The sequence below is a fragment of the Furipterus horrens genome, unplaced genomic scaffold (assembly GCF_987537825.1).
Source record: "Furipterus horrens unplaced genomic scaffold, mFurHor1.1.pri manual_scaffold_17, whole genome shotgun sequence".
Lineage (NCBI taxonomy): Eukaryota > Metazoa > Chordata > Mammalia > Chiroptera > Furipteridae > Furipterus > Furipterus horrens.
The window spans coordinates 64,685,337-64,702,364 of NW_028327187.1; the positions used below are offsets into that span (position 1 = coordinate 64,685,337).

General features: G+C 35.2%; 1 protein-coding gene across 2 annotated transcripts in view; it reads right to left on the reverse strand.

Moving 5' to 3' along the window:
• DIAPH2 (diaphanous related formin 2) overlaps positions 1 to 17,028 on the reverse strand; it is a 1,048,823-nt gene that overhangs the window by 302,594 nt on the left and 729,201 nt on the right. For both annotated transcript variants that reach the window (XM_090264504.1, XM_090264503.1), the window contains one exon: positions 5,917 to 6,081. In XM_090264504.1, coding sequence (XP_090120630.1) covers positions 5,917 to 6,081 — 165 coding nt within the window. The remainder of the gene's footprint in view (positions 1 to 5,916; positions 6,082 to 17,028) is intronic.

A 17,028-nucleotide genomic window follows, 5' to 3' on the forward strand; every position in this document is an offset into this window, starting at 1 on the left:
AGCTGGTCATAGCCACTGCCTTCTTGCTGCCACTACCGCCACTGCTTCCACACTGCATCCTCTCTGCCCCTCCTACCTGTCTGAGTGAGTATTCTCTATATCTTTGTTTTTTGGGTTTCCATGCAGTTCTGTTTTCTGGTAGTTCTAGTTGTTTTTAGTTTTGAGGAGTTGTATTCCCTGTTATGGTTGTGGAGGGAGGCAAAGCGTGTCTATCTATGCCTCCATCTTGTCCATAAGTCCTCACATACACAGTCTTTTAATGGAAAAATCCATTCTCATTTCTTTAAAGGGAAATTGCCTTTAATGAATGAATAAAATGTTTTGTATATTATCAATTTAATCTTTTGAATCTACTTAAATGCAGATGCTTACTTTGGCTTTCCAATCATAGTTTTAATTTATAGACATGATTGAGGACTTTAAAGAGAAAGACTGCTTCAGAGGCATGAGAGCTTCTCAAAATTACGTATCTCCATGAGCCAAAACAAGGAGCTCTCAGACAAGTTTATATTTTAAAAGAACTAATACTTAATATGGAAGGAAGCACATCTCTAACTGAGAATTAAGAGTGACCTCAGTTGTTAAAACTCCCCATGGCATACCAGCTATGGGAGCAATTAAATCATAGTGACAATCACACATTTGTCTCTGAGACTTTATTTAGTTTTGATACTGCACTCCCAAAGCTTCTCTCTATTGTAAGCGACTTCAGTCCTCTTAGGAACTAGCTGTTGTGTTATTCTGTGGGTTCCACTTTCCAAAGCTGACATCCCAGTCTGGTAGGAGAGGTCATGATTAGTAATTATGGCTCATTCAGCCATTCTTAGTCTGGCCTTTAAGTAACCACAGTTCTTTTGATTTTGTAAACCACTTTAATTTTAAACAGTATAGATTTTATCTTGAGGCCACAGGGAAGTCATTAAAGAATTTTATATCAGGAAATTAATGGTATCTTGTTAGTTTTGTTTTCAGTTTTACTCTGACTATAACATGGTACATGGACTCAAAGTTAGTAACAGTAAGAGAAACAGACAGATACCAGTCAGGACATCATCATAACACTGCAGCTGAGAGACTGGAGGCCCAGAACTAAAATATCATCAGTGGGCTTGGAGAGAAATGGATGGATTCAAAAGGTGTGTAGGAGGTAGAAGCAATAAGACTGAACAATGGCATGAAACTCCATGATTTACAGATATCACTTAACCTCCTAACACATAGTCATTTTAATGCTCCTTTAACAGCTGTTCAAGAATTGTTAAAAAAAAGTCCTATTAATAAATAATAAGGTTTATCAAATGAACAGTAGTAAATATTTATTTGATGGGAAATCTGCTAGCATGATTAGTAGTAATGGTAACATTTTCTTCTTAAGTTATGTCAATGAACCTAATTCTATAAAGCTTTGTTCCTATATTCCTAGTATATGAAACATAGAATGAGAACACACATATAACAAATATTTATTGAGTGCCTAGGTAACATATTGTTTTCTAAAAAACAAAAACAAATAGAAGAGTATGGCAGTGACAGATTTTAAAAAGAAAAATATTCTCTATAATTTATTTTGAGCTATGAAAGTTATTACAGTATAATAGTTGCCTCAAACACTTTCCCAACTGTTGAAATTAATTTTTTTGTTTAAGCAAGATACTGCATGGTGGCAAAACATATAAGGTTAATTGATTCTGAATATTCTATTCAAAATATCACAAAATAAAAAATACTATGCAGTCGACTATTTGAACTAGTGGAATAACTAAAGCATAAAGAAGAATGAGCAAAAAAGATGAAATATGGAATTTTATTTTCTTCTATAAAATACTCATCCTAAATTTAGGAATTATTAATTAATCTTTCCTATATTATAAGCAGTTTTTTAAACTTCAGTGATCTCAGAGAAGCCAACTGGAAAGAATGTGTTAATTCTGAATTTAGAAATGTTTCCAATTATATATATCATCATGCCAATATACTTGTATAGCACATTCCTCTTAAATATCTTTAACATCCTCATTAGTTGAATAATGTTAATGATCTGAATAATTAATAGAGCAGCATCTCATGGGGATTACCCAATAATGCTTTCAATAATTTGAATGTTATTATTTTGAAAAAGGTCCTAATTTATGTCAACCCCTTTTGTTTAATTCCACTTTCCCCATCCTTTAGAGGATATCTCTTTGAGGAATACTTTTCTGGTATATGCATTTTCTTTATGCTACGCATGCCAAATAGATCTCCCAAAATGAAACTCTGAGCTCATTTGGAAATAATTTTTGGTAGTACATGAATCAGAACTCTTATTTTCTTCTCAGCACTACCGGTATTTTATTGCTTCCATCTATAGTCCAATATGCTTTTAGCACTAAGAACCCTGAGGTCAAACACACAAAGCACTAAGAAAATGGGAACTTGGTGATTACAATTTTTGTCTTTCTTTCAGGGTTCTTCCTTTCCCTGGGAGAGTGAAATCACTTTAAGCTCATTATGAAACACAAACATTGTGGGTACACATGACTGATTGAAGTTGGTGATGTTGACTTAGGAGTGTTGAGCTTATAGGTCAGGTGTAAAACTCTTAAATCTGCTTGTCAGAGGCGGTTTGACGTTGTAGTCAACACCGGCAACTCCTGCGGCGCACCTGAAGCCAAGCTGTATTGACTCCGTCTTTCCCTTGGACCCTTCAGCTGCGAAGAGAGGGGGGGTCTGCTGCATGGGCAACAGCAGACCCTCCATATCACCCTGCCCAGGCTCTGTAGCTTCAGCGTCATCGCAAGATGTCGATTCAACACGGGAGGAGACAGATACGATGTCACTCCCGAGTCGGACTGCACAGCCATTCTCGGCGGTGCAGATAGACTCTTAAGAAGCTACACCATCGTCTCTCGAGACGGACGGCTGCCGACAATGACGACTACCAAAATCACGTTGGTTCTTAATACATAATAATCAAATGGATGGACAAAGAATAGCTAATAATACTCTTCATCTGCATAGCATAGTTTATGTGATATTTTCACATGTGGTGAGGAAGACAGGGCAGGAATTATCAATATTTTGCAGATGAGGAAACTGATATCCAGAGAGATTATATGACCAACCAAATTCAAAACAGCTAATAACTTGCACACCTAGTTTGTATGTGAGCCAGTCAATAAACACACATAGATAAAAGTGGTAGCAGTGGTGTTCCATCAGAGATGGCAATGGCTGGCCAGGACACAGGGTGGGGGCTGGTTACCTGTTTTGAAAGCTCCAAACTCAATCTTAGTAGGTTCTCAAGAAAGTAAATGCACACAAAACTAGAATTCCGAACGTCAACTTATTTACAATAAGAATGATTTGTGACAAATTATTTCCCTGTACTTGAGCTACATGCAAAGCCAGTACAACACTCTTAAACCTACGTAACTTTAACAACATACATATACAGTACCGTAAAATCCCTCGATATAGCGAAAAATCCATGATAAATAAGTAAATATAATATTTTTTTAAATCTTACGATACAGTGAAGCCACAATAAGTGAACCAAGATAGAGGGACTACTGTATATTTATGTATGTATTACAAATACATAAGTCTCTCTCTGAAATTCCAACCATGACTCATAGACTACTAAAGAATTATTTCTTAGAGATCAGTAGTATAATCCTTTCATTTTACTTAATGAATAAACAGATAAATAAACTACTAGATAAAAAGGATAAATGACTTACCTGTAGTCACACAGCTTGTTACTGATAGCACAAGGGCAGAGAGTAGATCTTCTTAACAATTATATCTTTACTTTTTTTTTTAACAACTCATGATTGAGAAGTACTACGAATACAATTCTTAGCAAGTCTTCTAAGCATCTGGCTAATAGGACTAAACACAGGCTGTCACACCAAAATGGCCCTTCACCAAATGCTGTAACATGGGAGAAGTACACCAAACTGTACCCTGTGTCTGTGTATTGTGGTCGTGGGGGGCAGCATTTTAAGATGCAATCCATGTTAAAACAAGGCACTTGAAAATATTAATTATATTTATTTTTCTCCATTCACCCATAGACACTGATGTTACAAAAATAATCCACTGGATTTATCTTTTCAGTATGTCAACTGAAGTACCTTTTCTAGTCCCTATTCCTTTTCAACATGTTTTGTTTTTCCTTTTGAAAATAATCTAAGTAGATATAACCTGGTGCTCATATGTTCATTTTAAGTTTTGAAATTACCGTATTTTTCACTCCATAAGATGCAATTTTTTCCCCAAAAGTGGGGGGAAAATGTCTGTGCATCTTATAGAGCAAATATTGCATCACAGACCATGATGTGTATTACTTGACCTGTCAATGGTGGTGACAGCTGTTAGAAGAGGAAGCAGTGGGCCCAAGCAAAATCCCTGGGGATGCTTAAATGTCCCACTTTATTGCTAAATCTCAGGGCATCTGGTCAGTATGAAGACAGCGAAGAAAGTGATATCAGTGATTGTGAGCAACTGAGCTTCATAAATTCTGACACTAGCGATGATGAGTTCTTGGGGTTCCCAGAAAACTAGAAGAGTACTTGAACCTTAAAGTCTCTTTTCATTTGTTAATGACAGTGGTGATGGTTCTTAATACTGCTGTTGACTGCTGTTTACTTTACATGGTTGTAATATTATTCTATTATATTTTATTAAATATTTTAGTACACCATTGGATTCAGAATGTTATTTTTGTCTTGTTTTCTTCCTCTAAACCTAGGCGTGTGTTATGGTCAGGTGCATCTTATGGAGCAAAAAATACAGTAGTTTGACCACTCATTATCAGTAGAGCACATTTTACTACTTATTGGCCAGCTTAAAAGTTAAAAATGTGTATCTATTAAGGGGCAAAGACCAAAGGCCAAAATAGGCTAATATTCTCAGCAAAAAAAAAAGACAAATGATCATATTTATGAAAGCTTCTAGTTTAGCTTCCATTACCAAAAATGGGGTGTGCTCTGGGTCCTATGTCCTAAGTTAGGAGATGAAAGCAAATACTTTCCACAAATGTATTTGTATCTCACAGGTTGTGCAAGTCACTCCAAAATCAAATGATTTCATGGGGCAACCACTGTCAATTAAGAGAGGGAGCCTTATTTAGCAAATACCTGTTTTAGAGATAGAAACATACCTGGAACTGCAATAATAAGTTGGCTAATTGGTCTTCCTGATGGGGATAATTGCTAGAATTCCTTCTTTAAAATAGATGGACCTTTACTTGTTTGCTATCAACTATTGTGCATATCTTTCTTCACTATCATAATCAGTCTGTGCTATTCTGTTCCATAGCTGGATGCCGAGAAGTATTTCTACAGCATTTATACAGCAAAGCTTTTGTTTCCCTCTAGCATTGTAACTGGTAGCCAGATTGCCCACCTCCAGTTAATGCTAATATTTACTGTTAAACCCAAGAGAGTTAAGTTGGAAACAAGAGCCTACATTCTGAAAGAAACATTAGGTATTCAAAGTCATTTATATAATTCTACTTAGAATCAGTTTTACATCTAGATCGTGAAAGAAATTGTTAATCAATCATAGTATTTTAATGTATTAAATGAAATATTATTCTAGATATGAATTTTTAAGCTAGGTCAAATTACAATATTATGTTTTATAAAAATCAGAATAATTTCGATACCAATTCATTTATTTTTTATAAAATTTAATTAGAAAAATTCCCACGTGTACCTAAAGTTGAGGATAATTCATTTTGGTCTCCATTATACATTAAGTCAGCCAATAATTTTTATTCATGTCACAGGTATAAAATACCTGTCAATTCCTGTTAAAGGGCTATAACATGTAATAAATATGGTTAATAGTTATATAAAATGCAAATAGAATAAATTATTTAAAAACAAATGCAACAGGTCTTGTAATATTTTATGATATATTACTTACCAGAAACAAAGTTCGGAAGTTGCTGAGATTGCCAAAAAATTCTTCTATGCTCACTGTCTTAGAGTCAAAAATAAAGTATTCTCCAAGGTTCTCATAGAGCTTTACCATGTTGCTGTGCATGGTGGACAGTTTGTCATACTGCTCTCTGGCACTCTTTGTAAAGCTGTAGCTTTCTGTTAAGGAACATGATCTAACAGTATCTCAAAGGCAATCACTAGATTTTAAGATTGAATTATACCACCATTTCTATGAATACTTATGTATTAGTTTGCTAGGGTTGCCATGACAAAATGCCACAGAATGGGTAGCTTCAAGTAGAAAAAATTATTTTCTCACAATTCTGGAGCCTGAAATCCAATGTTGAGGTGTTGGAAAGTTTGGTTTCTTCTGTGGCCTCACTCCTTGCCTTGTTGTAGATGGTGACCTTCTTGTTGTGTCCTCACATGGTGGTCCCAGTGTGTTGTCTGTGTCCTTATCGCCTCTTCTTATGAGGACACTAGTTACATGGGATTAGGGCCCACCCTTAGACCTCACTTTAATTTAATTACCTCTTTAAAGGCCCTATCTCCAAATAGCCACATTCTGAGGTCCTGGAGGTTAGGGCATATGATTTTGGGCAGACCCACTTCAGTCCATAACAAGTTGCTGGTATAATTATATTGGTTAGTGAGTTTTGAAAATCTATAAATTAGACAGAAGTATTTAATGTATAATCATGCAGAACATGTTTGCTAAATAAAAACATGTAAGTATAAATACCTACAAAGTGCCTCATATCTTTTCTCTGTACAAGGTACAGTAGAATTAAACACCAACAAAAAACTTAGAAAAATTATATATTCTTTTTTAATACACATATTCCATATAGGTTATGTATATAAGTAGGTATGTGTGTGTATCACTCATGAGGAGAAGAAGGGAGAAGGGGAAGAGAGAGAGAGAGAGAGAGAGAAAGAGAAAGAGAGAGAGAGAGAGATTCCACTGTAGTTCTACATTACAATATAACCTTATTAAAATGCAGATTGCTCTTTGCTGAGCCTGGCCCCAGGGGCCTGATAATTTCTAACAAGTTCTCAGCTGATGCTGAGACTTCTAGTCCAGGATTACACTTTGAGTAGTATGCTCTAGAAAAGATACTTATCTTAAAATTAATTACATCATTGTTTTACAAATTTTATTTAAAAGTGATAACCACCCCTACTATCAAAGCATAAAATAAACCAAATATTTAAATGTGTCTGATTAAAGGTATCATGTCTAAATTTATACTTATAAGAATAAATTATGGTACATTTTTCTTGAATATAGAAGATATATTTATAGAAAGTGATCTGTCCCCCTGGCCAGGTGGCTCAGTTGATTGGAGCATTGTCCCATACACCAAAATGTCATGGATTCCCATCCAGGTTGGAGCTCATACCTAGACTGTGGGTTTGATCCCAAGTCAGGGCATGTATGGGCAGCAACCAATTGATGTTTCTCATTCTCTCTCTTCCTCTTTCTCTAAAATCAATAAACATATCCTCAGGTGAGGATTAAAAAAATAAAAAATGATAAATGAAATAAAAAGTATTTCTTTAGGGTACTTAGAAATATAAAAACATAAATGAGTAAACAAATTTGTAACAACATAAAAGCAAGTATTATGAACATTTTGAAGTATTTCCTCTGGTATTCTTTCTATGGTTAATAACCTATGAATGAGAATTGATAAGAACACTTAAGGAAAAGGTAAGCAGCCTAACCATGAAGAATATAGGAAACCAAATTCACCTTCTAAAATTAGAGTTAAATCTATTAAAAATCAATAGCAACCACAGAAGTAAAACATCATTAAATGAAAAGGTAATAGACTTGGAATTATAAAAGAAAAATATTAGCATACTTTGGGGTCTGCTATTTTAAGATCCTCTTTAAGCATATTAATAATTTGTTCTAGTTATTATTTTATCAGGTACTTATAATTGTGTCTTGAAATACTTGATTTTATAAGATTTTATGAATTCTTCAGTGTGTTTTGTTATAACCTCGGGTCAAATTTATTTTCCCTGGGAACACAACTGTGCAATGGAAGTCAATGGGGAAATCAGACCATTTCTGAAAAATTACTTCTCAGTTGACACTTATAGAATACAACATGATTTTCAAAGCGCAATGCCCCCTACCCGTGTTCTTATTAATACTACTTAAATATTAGCATTCATGTTAGGAAACCAACAACTTCTTCCCTGCTAACAAGTGACATTAAATCTTTCAACCCTCCAGTCCATTTTGATGTCAATAGACCTAAAAGAACTAACGTGTTCCTGACTTATTCTACTTTATTTTTACCAACAAAGGGTTTTAGGTACTACTACATACACATTTTGGTTTCACCTCTGAGAATATCACCACATTTTTAAGAAAGTGTTAAACATCCCATATAAGAGTTGCAGAAATATAACAATACTCTTCATTTCTTAGCACAGAATGAAAGTGAGATTATTGTTTTTTAGACTCTCTTCCCTAAATAAAACAGACTCATGCCAGAGACTTGCTAGGGAGAAACACTTTGCAAAGGTCACTTACTTGTACTCTATCTGCAATACAAAATACTTAACTACGTAGTTCAGAAGGCTCAACATCTGTACAACATAGAGAACAACAACAACAAAAAAGATTTAAAAAGGCAAAAAACTGTGTTGCCCATTTATTATAACACAAATTTTCACCATCTAAAATGTGTCCATGTAGTGATGCACAATTTCATAAATTTGTTCTAGAACAAAAACTGATTTCAGAAATTCTGTTTGTGTACCAAAGTGAGATAATTTGAAAAGTTTTGGGAATGGTTGCTCTTAGAAATAACAAATGGAAAGCAGCCCAATTTTCAAGTCCTTCACTTATCTTCAAAGCGATTACTTTGTAAAAGAGAGAGTCAGCATGAGTCAGCACTGAAATTGTTCACAATTGCAGCCATGTCACCAAATCCTACTTGGGACTGCAAGTAAAAAAAAAAAAAAAGAACTAGATACCGTCATTCTTTTTCATCCCTTTATGTTGGTGTGAAAGAAAAGGGGCCACATATTAACCTGATGAGCTGAGGGGAGGCCTGCCTGGCAGCCTTACAAAATCAGAGAGATAAGTTAATCACAAAGGATGGTCTAAAACTAAAACTTATTAACTAAAAGCAGTTCATGGTGGGTAGTCATGTCTTAGGACAGTATTCTTCCTAACAAAGGTCAGTCTTAACTTGGACTGAGCTTGTCTATAGTCTTTTTGCATCTATGATAACACACCTTTGGAATGTCAAGGTAAATTCCCTTTTTCCCATACCCATTCCACACAAGCTGAGGCCACAGATCCCCTCATTGTTATTGTTATCACTTTAATTGTTTGTTAACTATGCCTTACCCATCTATGTAAGAGAAGTATATGTCTATCGTTTTACCTTTTCTCCATCCCAGAAATTTCCCTGCTTTGCTTTCTCCCAGCTCTCTAATCTATCATCAGTGAATTTCTTGTAACTCCCTTAGGTCTTCTCCTTTGATTATAATGTATAAAATAGGATGCTGAACTGCCATTCTCTGGAACATTTCTCAGTTCATTGAGATATTGCTTCCCAGCAATTGTAATCAGTTTGGCTCACATAAACTCACAAAAATTCTCTGTAGGTTTGAATGTTTCTTACATTGACATATGCTAAGCATTATGATGGATGCAATGATCTTTAAAGCCTAATCCAGACTTTGAAGAAGTTTATATTCTACTATTACAAATAACTCTACCATCATCAATTTGCATTTGTATAAAGACTTTACCATTTATGTCCCATATCCTTGATAACAACCCTATCAAAGAGGTAGAAAAATACCACTGTTTTGATTTTAGAGTTGTGGGAACTAGATAAAAGGCACCTGTCCACCTAGGGTTAGAATGTAATGAAGTGTTGCAGAATATGCTATCCAAAAGTAATGCTTTTTGGCACAGAAAATTTTGAGCTGATTGAGAAACAGCAGAGACATGAAAATCTCTGAAAAGAGTAAAACATACCCCTTTGAAAGGAAATCTCTATTTGTAATGGAGTCTGTCTATAGGAGAAAGAGAAGAATAAATCAATGGATCAAGGTTACTGATGATGAAGTTTCCGATATAAATCTGCACAACAAACTTTATCCTTGTTTATGGTGATTTTTCTAGTAACTCCTCTCCCCCATAAAAGGTATACTCACACCTCTCTTTTGTCTTTAGTTGAAGATGGTCTTTCAACTGGCAGCTTAGGGCACCTTAGGAAGTTACCTATTTTCAACCCAGGTATTTCCCATGTATTCACAAGTTATAATGCTTAAAAAATTCTGTTTACTTTTCTCTTATTAATCTGTCTTTTAATATGATGGAAAAATAAATAAAAATAATCTAAATCAGAAAAGAGGAAGTAAAATTATCACTATTTGTGGATGTTATGATTTTATATAGAGAAAACCCTAAAGACTCTACCAAAAATACTTAGAAATAAAAGAATTCAGTAAAGTTTCAGGGTATAAAGTCAATATACAGAAATCTGTTGCATTTTTAAACCTTAGAGAAATTAAGAAAACAAATCCATAAATGTATCAAAAACAATAGAATGACAAGAAGTAAATTTAAGCAAGGAGATAAAAGACCTACACATGGAAAACTATAAGACATTGATGAAAGAAACTGAAGAAGACATAAATAAATGGAAAGATATTTCATGGTCACAGACTGGAAGAATTAATACTCTGAAAAATTTCCATAATACCCAAAGCAATCTAAATATTTGATGCAATCTATATTAAAATCCCAATGGCATTTTTCACAGAAATAAAGCAATGCTAAAATTTGTATAGAACCAAGAAAGATCCCAAAAAACCAAAGAAATCTTGAGAAAAAAGAACAAAGCAACATGCTCCCTGATTCAAACTATATTACAAAGCTGTAGTAATAAAAATAGTATGATATTGGCATTAAAAGAGCCACATAAGTCAATGAAACAGAATAGAGAGCCCAGGAATAAACTCACATGTATAAGGTCAATTAATTTATCACAAAGAAGAAAAGAATATACAATGAGGAAAGTACAGCCTCTTCAATAAATGGTGTTGGGAAAACTGTACAGCCACATGCAAAAAAATTAAGCTAGACCACCATCTTATACCATGCACAAAACTTAACTAAAAATGGAACAATGACTTCAACTAAAGACCAAAAACACATAATATAATACATAGGTCCAGAATGAGTCTTGCCGGAATGTGCCACCCTGAAATGAAAATTATTGCAAACTGAAAACTATTAAAGCACAACAAATGCACAACAAACTCAGGAAGAGTTTTTGTTTGCTTCTACGTCCTCCTTACCTACTTACAGAAATTCAGATAGAAAAACCTACTTCGGGAAGGTAGTCTTAGTATATTCATCTTAGCATATATGAATTAAATGTGGCAGACAAGGAGGACCCAAGCAAAAATGTGTTTGTTAGATTCCTTTCTGTGTCCCATTGTTCCTAGGTGGCCCAGTGAGAATTTATTTATGAAATGTTTACTTCTCATCTACCCGTGAACTGCTAACATTTCTTCTGAAATCCCAGACTCCTGCCTTGCTCTCCTTCCTCTATAATGACATACAAGCCTCAAAGAGCCAACATAACCTTGGGTCCCATATTTTTATGGAATATCCACATGTACATATGTAATAAATTTGGTTATTTTCTCCTGTTAATCTGCCTCATGTTAATTTGGCTATTAGTCCTGCAAGAAGAATGTTGAAGCGCAGGAGAAAAATTATTTTCCAGCCCTATAATTTCTAAAAGAGAACATAAGTGGTAAGATTCCAGTCATTGACATTGGTGATATTTTCCTTTTGCATCTGACTCCCAACAACAATGGCAACAAAAAGAAAACAGGAACAAACAAATGGGATGGGACTATATCAAACTAAAAAGCATTTGCAAAGTGAAGGAAACTATCAACACAACAAAAAAGTCATACTATTATATGAAAGAATAGACATTTTTCCAAACAAGACATACAGATGGCCATCAGATATATGAAAGGGTGCTCAGCATCACTAATCATCAAAGAAATGCAAATCAAACCTGAGAATGTAAAGAAAGTAAAACCCTGATTTAGTGTTAGTGGAAATATAAATTGGTGCAGACACTATGGAAAACAGTATAGAGGATTCTCAAAAAATAAAAATAGAACTTCCAAATGATCAAGAAATTCCATTTCTGGGTAGTTATGCAAAGCACACAAAACAAAAAGACTAATTTGAAAAAAAACTCTATAGACTCCACTAAAAAACTACTCTAAATAATATAGGAATTTGGCAAAATAGCCGGGTAAAAAGTCAGTATTCAGAAATCTAAGGCATTTCTGTACACGAACAATAAAATATCAGAGATAGAAACTTAAAGAAAATTCCCATTTACTATAACAACAAGAAAAATAAAGTACCTAGGAATAAACTTAGCCAAGAAGGTAAAAGACCTGTACTGAGAAAACTACAGAACACTGAAGAAAGAAATTAAGGAAGATACAAATAAATGGAAGCATATACCATGTTCATTGATGGAAAGAATCAACATCATTAAAATTTCCATACTACCCAAAGCAATTTATAGATTCAGTGCAATCCCTATTAAAAAACCAGTGACATATTTCACAGACCTAGAACATATACTTCAAAAATTTACATGGAACCAAAAAAGACTCCAAATAGCCACAGCAAATTGAGAATGAAGAACACAGTAGGAGGAATCAAAGTACCTGACATCAAACTATACTCTAAGAAAAAATAAAATAAAAGAGAGAAGATCCAAGATGGCAGAGAAGTAAGTGGAAACTACACTAACCTCCTCCCAGGACCAGTTTAGACTTACAACTTAATTGTGGAGAAGTCATCTGGAGTAAACAACTGAACACTAGCTGGAGAGCAGTTTTATAACTACAGAGGGACAGAAAAGGCCGCTTCATCATAACATGACTAGCAGGAAGTGCAGAGACGCAAAAGGGCTTGCTGGGCTCCCATGTGTGGCAGCTGAAGGGACTGAGAAACAGCTCAGCAGCTGGGGGTTCCCCCGAGAAAGGCAGGGTCTAAACCCCCAGTTGGGCTTCCCAGTCTACAGTAACAGAGTGGAAAGTAAAATAGTATCCAGCTGTGAAAAGCGAAAAGCCACAGGGTTTCTTGCTAGCCTGAGAGAAACAGCCAGAGAAAAAAAGCTCTTAAGTGAATCATGTATGAAAATATTTTGACACCCACTTACTCTGGGCTCAAGCAGAGGGAAGGCAGAGAGGACTAGAGATGCTTGGAGAGAATTTGGAGTGGTGACTTTGAGGGGAGAACTGGGGGAGCAGCTAAACGGGTCCCAGTGCTGACTCATTTCCCATGCGGCAGGCAGACCATTCCCCTCCAAGTGGCGTCAGCCTAAGGGGAAGCAAAAGCCCCACATACAGGAATTAAACTGCCCTACACTTGGTCCTTAAGCCTGACGCTGCTCACAGATTGAATAGATTAACAACTAAAAGAGACAGACAAAGGCAGTAGATCCTTGGTAGTTTCAAACATGCTCCCTAGGCCCTGACTAGTACATGATCTAACGCCATCAGGGGCAGATCCAGGAACTGCAGATCAATCTAAAAAGCAGCAACAAACAAGAAGAGTCACAAAATTGGGAGACAAAGAAAAAAAAAAGCCATAAAAAAGAAAGAAAGTATCTCCAGAAAAAGTGCTAAATGAAATAGAGTGAAGCAAACTATAAGATATGGAATTCATCACATGGATTATGGGGAAGCTCAATGAGCTCAGTGCGCTCAAGGAAAATTACAAAGAACTCCAGGGAAACTACAAGGAACTACAGGGAAATGACAAGGAACTTACTGAGAATTATACCAGCATGAAAAAGGACACAGAAGCTATCAATAAGAACCAGGAGGAAATGAAGAAACAATTTCAGAATTGAACAACACAGTAAAAGGAATTAAAAGCAGGCTAGAGGAAGCAGAAGATCGGATCAGTGAGCTGGAGGAAAACGTACATAAAAACTCCTGGACAGTGCAACAAAATAAAAAAAGACTGAACAAGAATGAAGAGGTTCTAAGACAGATGCAGGACAACATGAAACGTAATAATATCCGTATCACAGGAATTCCAGAAGGAGAAGAAGAAGAGCAAGGGATAGAAAACCTCTTTGAAAAACTAATGATAGAAAACTTCCCTAACATGAGGAGAGAAAGAGTCATGCAAGTTCAGGAAGCACAGAGGGTCCCAATGAAGATGAACCCCAACAGGCCCACTTCAAGACACATCATAATTAAAATGGCAACATTCAAAGACAGAAATAAAATACTAAAAGCAGCAAGAGAGAAACAACTAATAACATACAAGGGAGCTCCAATAAGGCTATCATCAGATTTCTAAGCAGAAACACTACAACCCCGAAGAAAATGCCAAAAAATATTCCAAGCAATAAAAAACAAAGGCCTACAACCAAGAATAATCTACCCAGCAAGGCTCTAAGTCAAAATGGAAGGTGAAATAAGGAGCTTCCAAGACAAAAGAAGGCTAAAAGAATATATCTCCATCAAACCAGCATTGCAAGAGATGCTAAAGGGTCTGCTTTAAGAAGATGAAGAAACAGAGAGAGACAGAGAGGAACACGAGTACAAAGGGGGAAAATGAAAATGAATAAGTACGTATCGGTAATAACCATAAATGTAAATGGATTAAATCCTCCAATTAGAAGACATAGGGTAGCTGAATGGATTAGAAGGCATGACTCACATATATGCTGTCTACAACAGACCCACCATAAAACAAAAGATCTACACAGACTGAAAGTGAAGGGATGGAAAAAAGTATTTCAAGCAAATTAACATTAAAAAAAAGCTGGGGTAGCAATACTTATATCAGACAAAACAGATTTCACAGCAAAGGCCATAAAAAGAGACAAAGATGGACATTTCATAATACTTAAAGGAAAATTCTATTAAGAAGATATAACCCTTATAAATATATGTGCACCCAACTTAGGAACACCCAAATATGTAAGGAAAATTTTGAAAGACTCCAAGAAAGATATAGACAGCAACACACTCATAGTAGGGGACTTTAACACCCCATTGTCAACAATGGACAAATCTTTGAAGCATAGAAACACGGAAGATATTGAGGCACTCAACAACACTCTAGATCAAATGGACTTAGTCGATATATGTATAGAAGTTTTCACCCCAAAGAAGCAAAATTTACCTTCTTCTCAAGTGCACATGAAACATTTTCCAAGATAGACCACATGTAGAACACAAAACAAGTCTCAACAAATTCAAGAAAATGGAAATTATATCAAGCATCTTCTCAGATCACAATGGCTTAAAATTGGAAATCAACCTCAAGGAAAAAACACAAAAACATTCAAACTCATGGAGAATGAATAACATTCTATTAAACAATGAATGGGTTAACAATGACATCAAGGAAGAAATCAAAAAGTTTCTGGAAACTAATGATAATGAACACACAACAACCCAAAACCTATGGGATACAGCAAAAGCAGTCCTGAGAGGAAAGTTCATTGCAATACAGGTCTACCTAAAAAAGCTAGAATTATCTCTAATAAAAAATTTAACCCTACAGCTACAAGAACTAGAGGAAGAACAACAAGCAAAGCCAAAGTCAAGTAGAAGGAAAAAAATCATCAAGATCAGAGTAGAATTAAATGACATAGAGACTAAACTAATAATTGAGAAGATCAACATATGTAGGAGCTGGTTATTTGAAAGATAAACAAAATCGACAAGCCTTTAACCAGGCTCATCAAGAAAAAAGAGAGAGGACCCAAATAAATAAAATCAGAAATGAAAGAGGAGAAATCACAACCGATACCACAGAAATACAAAGAATTGAAAGAAATTATTAAAATAACTGTATGTCAAGAAACTTGACGACCTAGAGGAAATGGACAAATTCCTGGAAACATATAGTCTTCCAAAACTGAATCAAGAAGTAGCAGAAAGCCTGAAGAGACCAATAACAACTAGTGAAATTGAAGCAGTAATCAAAAAACTCCCAGCACAAAAGCCCTGGACCGGATGCCTTGACAGGTGAATTCTACAAAACATTTAGGAAAGAACTAACTCCTATCCTCCTCAGACTATTTCAAAAGATCCAAGAAGAGGGAAGACTCCCAAAGTCATTCTATGAAGTCAGTATTACCCTAATTCCAAAACCAGGTCAAGACACAGCAAAGAAAGAAAACTATAGGCCAATATTGCTGATTAACATAGATGCTAAAATCCTCAACAAAATATTGGCACACTGGATCCAGCAACACATGAGAAAGCTCATACACCATGATCAAGTGGGATTCATCCCAGGGATGCAAGGATGGTTTAATATTTGCAAACCAATAAACATAATACACCACATAAGCAAAATGAAAGGCAAAAACCACATCATATCAATAGATGCAGAAAAAGCATTTGATAAAGTAAAACACTCATTTATGATGAAAAATCTCGGCAAAATGGGAATAGATGGGGCATACCTCAACATAATAAAGGCCATATACAAGAAACCTGAAGCCAACATCATACTCAATGGGCAAAAACTAAAAGCATTTCCTCTGAGGTCAGGAACAACACAAGGATGTCCACTCTCTCCACTCCTATTCAACATAATCTTGGAAGTTCTAACCACAGCAGACAAGAAAAAGAAATAAAAGGCATGCAAATTGGAAAAGAGGAGGTAAGATTGTCATTATTTGCAGATGGCATGATAGTGTACATAGAAAACCTATAGACTCCACAAAACATCTACTAACCTAATCAGTGAATTCAGGAAGATAGCAGGGTACAAAGTCAATATTAAGAAATCGAAGGCATTTTTGTACACTAACAATAAAATATCAGAGATAAAAACTAAAAGAAAAATCCCATTTACCATAGCAACAAGAAAAATAAAGTACCTAGGAATAAACTTAACCAAGGAGGTAAAAGACTTGTACTCAGAAAAATACATAACACTGAAGAAAGAAATTTTAAAAAATACAACGAAATGAAAGCATATACCATGCTCATAGACGGGAAGAATAAACATCATTAAAATGTCCAT